General features: G+C 43.4%; 1 protein-coding gene across 1 annotated transcript; it reads right to left on the reverse strand.

The window, feature by feature from the left end:
• Positions 1 to 347: 347 nt before the first annotated feature.
• On the reverse strand, positions 348 to 4,310 carry LOC103194559 (glutamate dehydrogenase, mitochondrial-like). Its single transcript, XM_007937970.2, is given in 4 exon segments — positions 348 to 1,136; positions 1,138 to 1,233; positions 1,235 to 1,963; positions 4,263 to 4,310. Coding segments are annotated over 4 exon segments (1,662 nt in total).
• Positions 4,311 to 4,783: the final 473 nt, after the last annotated feature.

Below are 4,783 nucleotides of genomic sequence, written 5' to 3' on the forward strand. Positions count from 1 at the left end.
AGAACAAAAGAATGCAAGCACATGACTGTTCTTGGAGATCAAGTGCTCATCCCAAACAACAGGTAACTGATGTGCTGGGAAGCAGCCATGGGGCAAGGCAGCATAAGTAGATGGAAGAGGCTTTTCTTTAAGATGTCAAATACCCAAGCGGCCTTCTGTCCCAGGCAATTTCTACTTTCACACTCATTAGCTTGTATATGATCTCCTAACCTTAAAGGTATAGCTTGGATTCACTTGTTGAAAAGGTGTCAGGAGAGAAAAAGATTCTTATGGTTACATGTAAACTTGTGATAGGTTTGCAGAAGTTACAAGTGAAAAGGGTAGTAAAGAACTCAGATATGATCCATCTATTTGAAGGTCAAACCAGCTTCATTGTATACCCTGAAGACTTTCTCAATGGCAGTGACATAGGCAGCCATTCTTATATCCATTCCCAGGTTATATTTCTTGGCCATTCTCATGATTTGCTTGGCAGAATACTCCATAGTGGGAGCTAAGCCAGAGTACACGATATCTTTCTCAGATGCACCTGATATTCTGTCTTGGAACCCTGCTGTGTGTACAACGGGAATAGTTCCACTGTGCTTTCCAAAGGTTCTTTCTAAACTCTCTTGGACAGACCTGAGCAAGTGATAGTTAGAATCCCTTTCATATTTGAAGGTCAAACGGCCATAGCTGACATGATTTATATTCTTCAGCCATTCAAAATAAGAAACTGTCACTCCTCCAGCATTCAAGTAGAGATCAGGAATTACCAGAATATTCTTTGCTAGGAAAATCTTATCCGCTTCTGGAGTTGTTGGTCCATTGGCACCTTCAGCAATGATCTTGGCCTTCGCTTTGTGTGCATTGACTTTGGTCAACTGCTTTTCATTGGCAGCAGTAATCAGTATGTCACAGTCAGCTTCCAAGATGCTTCCTTCATAGGGCTTTGCCTTGGGGAAACCCATGACTGATCCATGCTGCAATTTGAAGTCCTCCAGTTCCTTTGGGTCAATATCATCTGAATTCCATAAGCCCCCATGAGAGTCACTAACACCAATACATTTAGCACCAGAACGATGTAAATATTTCATAGTGTAACGGCCCACATTACCAAATCCCTGAACAACAAATGTTTTATCTTGAAGCCCTGGGTGTCAACCCTAAAATGTTCATATAAGAAGTTTCATTGTTGAAGTTCTCAATACCAAGAAAAATACCATGGCCAGTAGCAGAGATACGTCCATGGATGGATACCACCTTGACTGATGGGCTTACCTGTAACACAGGCATGTGAATTAATATCATAATACCCTATGGTGCTGGCATAGGTGTCAGCAATCCAGGACATTTCATGCTCACCAGTGCCCATATCTGGGGCAAGCACATCAATACCAGGGCCAATAAAACCCTTCTTTGCCAGTTCCATGGTGAATCTCCTTGTGATCTTTTCCAATTCATTATCAGTATAGTTCTTGGGACTGATTTTAATACCAGCTTTAGCACCCCCAAATGGCACATCAACCACAGCACACTTATATGTCATTAGAGCAGCCAACGCCTTTACTTCATCTACACTCACATTTGCACTGTAACGGATGCCACCCTTGCAGGGAGTGCAGTGCTGGCTATGCTGGGCTCGGTAGCCATGAATGACCTTCCAGGAGCCGCTGTCAAGCCGAATGGGGAAGGAGAGACTCAGTACATGGTTGCAGGGCTTGATAATATGCAGGATGCCCCGTACGCATTTCCTCTTCTGCTCTTCACTGTCCCGGGTGTTGATGAACTCCACTAGCTTGTCTTCCATGATGCTGATGCCACGGTCAAAGAAGATCTCCACCATCTTGGAAAAGCTGGGGTTGTCCTCACAATTTGATGTGCCTTGCTGCAGTGTCGCAGGGTGAGTGGCCTGAACTTTGTTGGATGGTGGCCACGGCCTGCTCACGGGTCCAGCCCCAAAACGCAGTTGAACTAGCTGCCACTGAGGTCAAGACAATGGACCTGGCATAGGGCAGACACGCTTCACGCAGGCAACAGTACATGGCCAGTGAGGTAAAAGCCCCACAGAGGCTAGAAGAGGAGGTAAGTTCAGATATCCTAGGGACTGAGGAATGATGGGCTAGGCTATATTTTTTTAAGCCTCAGCTTCTTGTCTTCCTTGCTGTCCTCGCCCCTCCTAGCACTCACCTTCAAACGGTCTGTGTGTGGGTGTTGCTGCCCAACGATGCCTGTGGATGACAAGGCCGGGGGCTCGCGCAATTATAGCGCACACAGTCCAATGGTGCCAGGCATCTGCTTCTGCAGCCGCTTCACTTCCGCCTCCTGCGCTGTGAAACTTTGATAAAAGATAAGTAGGTAGAGGAGCCTCCCCTTCATTTTGGAGGTGTATATCCTAAACATAGAACTGTAGGGTCTTTTTTTTTTTCTATCATATTTTCAAAATATTAACTCATTGTTTTAAATTGTGTATGTTGTTGTTATGTGCTGTGGAGTGGGACCCAACTCACAGCGACCCCTCCTTGAGTTTCTGGGGCAGTATCACTACAGAAGTAGATTGCCCCATCTTCCTTCTGAGGAGTGGCTAGTGGGTTTGAACTGCCAGCCTTCTGGTTAGCAGTCAAGTGCCTTAGGCACTATGCTAGCATAGCTCCTGAAGTTGTGTATAGGAGTCTAAAATCAAAGGCATTTGGTGTGTGTAACTAGAGAAGTGTGAAAGTAGACCCTTAACTCTATTTTTAAAGTCTTGGCATGAATCTGGAATCCATTCTGAATTTTAAATCTATATTTGTAAAGTAGTTCCTCTAACCTTGATGCTGACCATATACCCTAAAGGAGATAATTCCTTTTCTCTGAGGTCTGGCAGTCATGGGATATTACAGTCTTTTAAAGATGCAATAGCTCAGCATTATACCCAGAAACAGGTAAGACTGAGGAAGCAATTTTACTAAACAGGTTGCCAGAGAGGCCTGCCCTGCCACTGTCTTGTGACCAAACCAAATGTAACCAAATCCACTGCCATAGACTCATGGGACAGAGTAGAACAGCGAAACAGCTGGTGGGTTCTAACCTCTGACCTTTTGGTTAACAGCAGAATGCCTTAACCGCTGTACAACCAGAGCTCCTTGTCCTGTGGCTATCCTGTAATAAATTGAAGGGCATATACCCTTAACTAATCATGTAATCCCACATATGTTTTATCCACCTATCCCTACTAAATCCCTGCTTTTAGTTATCCAACCTTTGTCTCCTGATTGTCTTTAAGCCAATTATGATTTTATAACTTTTTAATTCATGCTCTAACTGTACAAAAATGTATTTTGTCTTACTGTCCAGTGAAGCAGCCATTTTCACTCTGTGAATTTATCTTTCTGGTCTAGACCATATCTATCCCTCGATAAACTTCTTTTGATTTTACTTAAGCAGACTTTGTGACGTTGCTTCAAGATAGCTGTCATCAGTTCTCTTGAGAAATCAGTTTTCGTTGTAATGGTTGCTCCTTTGAAGGCAGGCCTACCCTGACATTTTTTCCCCTGATTAAAAGTACAAATGGAGGCCCATGATCCCAGGCAACTCCTTTTTCCCCCTATCTTTGTGTCCCTCAGTAGGAGTTCTGGTAGCACTGTGGTTAAGCATTGGGCTCCTAACTAAAAGATTGGTGGTTCAAACCCACCAGTAGCACTGTGGGAGAAAGATGAAGCAGTTTGCTCTATAAAGATTTACAGCTTTGGAAACCGTATGGGGCAGTTTTCCCTTGTCCTATGAGGTCGCCATGAGTCAGAATTTACTCTATGGCAGTGGGTTGGGTATGATTTGGTTTTATTTGTGTCTGTCATGGACAGAGAGTCTTTGCATGTTTAAATAATCAACTGCACACAATCAAGCTGTAGGAATGCTCCTCAGGCTGAAGTGGCATACCACTGTGGAAAGAGAACCAAGAGACCTGGAACTGGACCTGAAGGTGTTTGGGCAAGGAATTCTGAGGTCTCAGATGTTTGGAGCATTATTTATAGGATATACTGGTTATTGTATATCATCTAGACTTTGCAGGAACCTTACCCTGTGGAGAATGAGTGGCAGTCCATTCCAGCAGTAGTTACCTGTGTCTAAAGAAGGCATCATTTAAAGGTAATTTGTCTTTTGTCTCAGGCTGTTTTAAATTTTTTCATTTGTCTTTGGTTTTCAATAAAAAAATTATTGTGAAATGCCTAGATGTGGTTTCTTTGACATCGATCCTGCTGGAGACTCACACTTGTGCTGGTTATCAAGCTACTCTCTCTTACCCATAAATTACCCTTATGTTTTGTGATGGCAGAATCTGGAAAGCGCATTTCTTCTTCGCCAGCTGACCCCTCTTAGGTTCTGGTACTAAAAGAAGACTGCTCAGGTTCACTCCGGCAATAGCTAGGGTTTCACTTTCGAGGTTTTCCTCAGCAGGTCCAGAACTAGCCTCATCACGCCATCTCAGACAAACCAGCAGAAGCTAGAAAGTCCCCCTTCTTAGTTCAGCAAGATCCTTTATCTAAGCTCCTGAAATACCAGCACAGATGGATACCACTCCTCTTCAGAGATCTGAGTTGCAGGCTCAGAAACCCTCTCTGCAAACTTCTATTTGATGGCTCATTATTTTTGTTTCCCTGCCCTTGAAAATGATAGCTACTTCTTGTCATTACTGTTTCTGTATCAACCATATTACCTTTTTTGCTGTTCTAGCTTTCAAAGTGTTTAACCAGATTTTCATATTAAATTGTATTGCTCTGTCCCTGTTTGTCTGTTTCCTTTATTGGAGACTCTAAATGCACAT

Source organism: Orycteropus afer, unplaced genomic scaffold (assembly GCF_000298275.1).
Source record: "Orycteropus afer afer isolate SDZICR_OR568_19922 unplaced genomic scaffold, OryAfe1.0 scaffold00045, whole genome shotgun sequence".
Taxonomy (NCBI): domain Eukaryota; kingdom Metazoa; phylum Chordata; class Mammalia; order Tubulidentata; family Orycteropodidae; genus Orycteropus; species Orycteropus afer.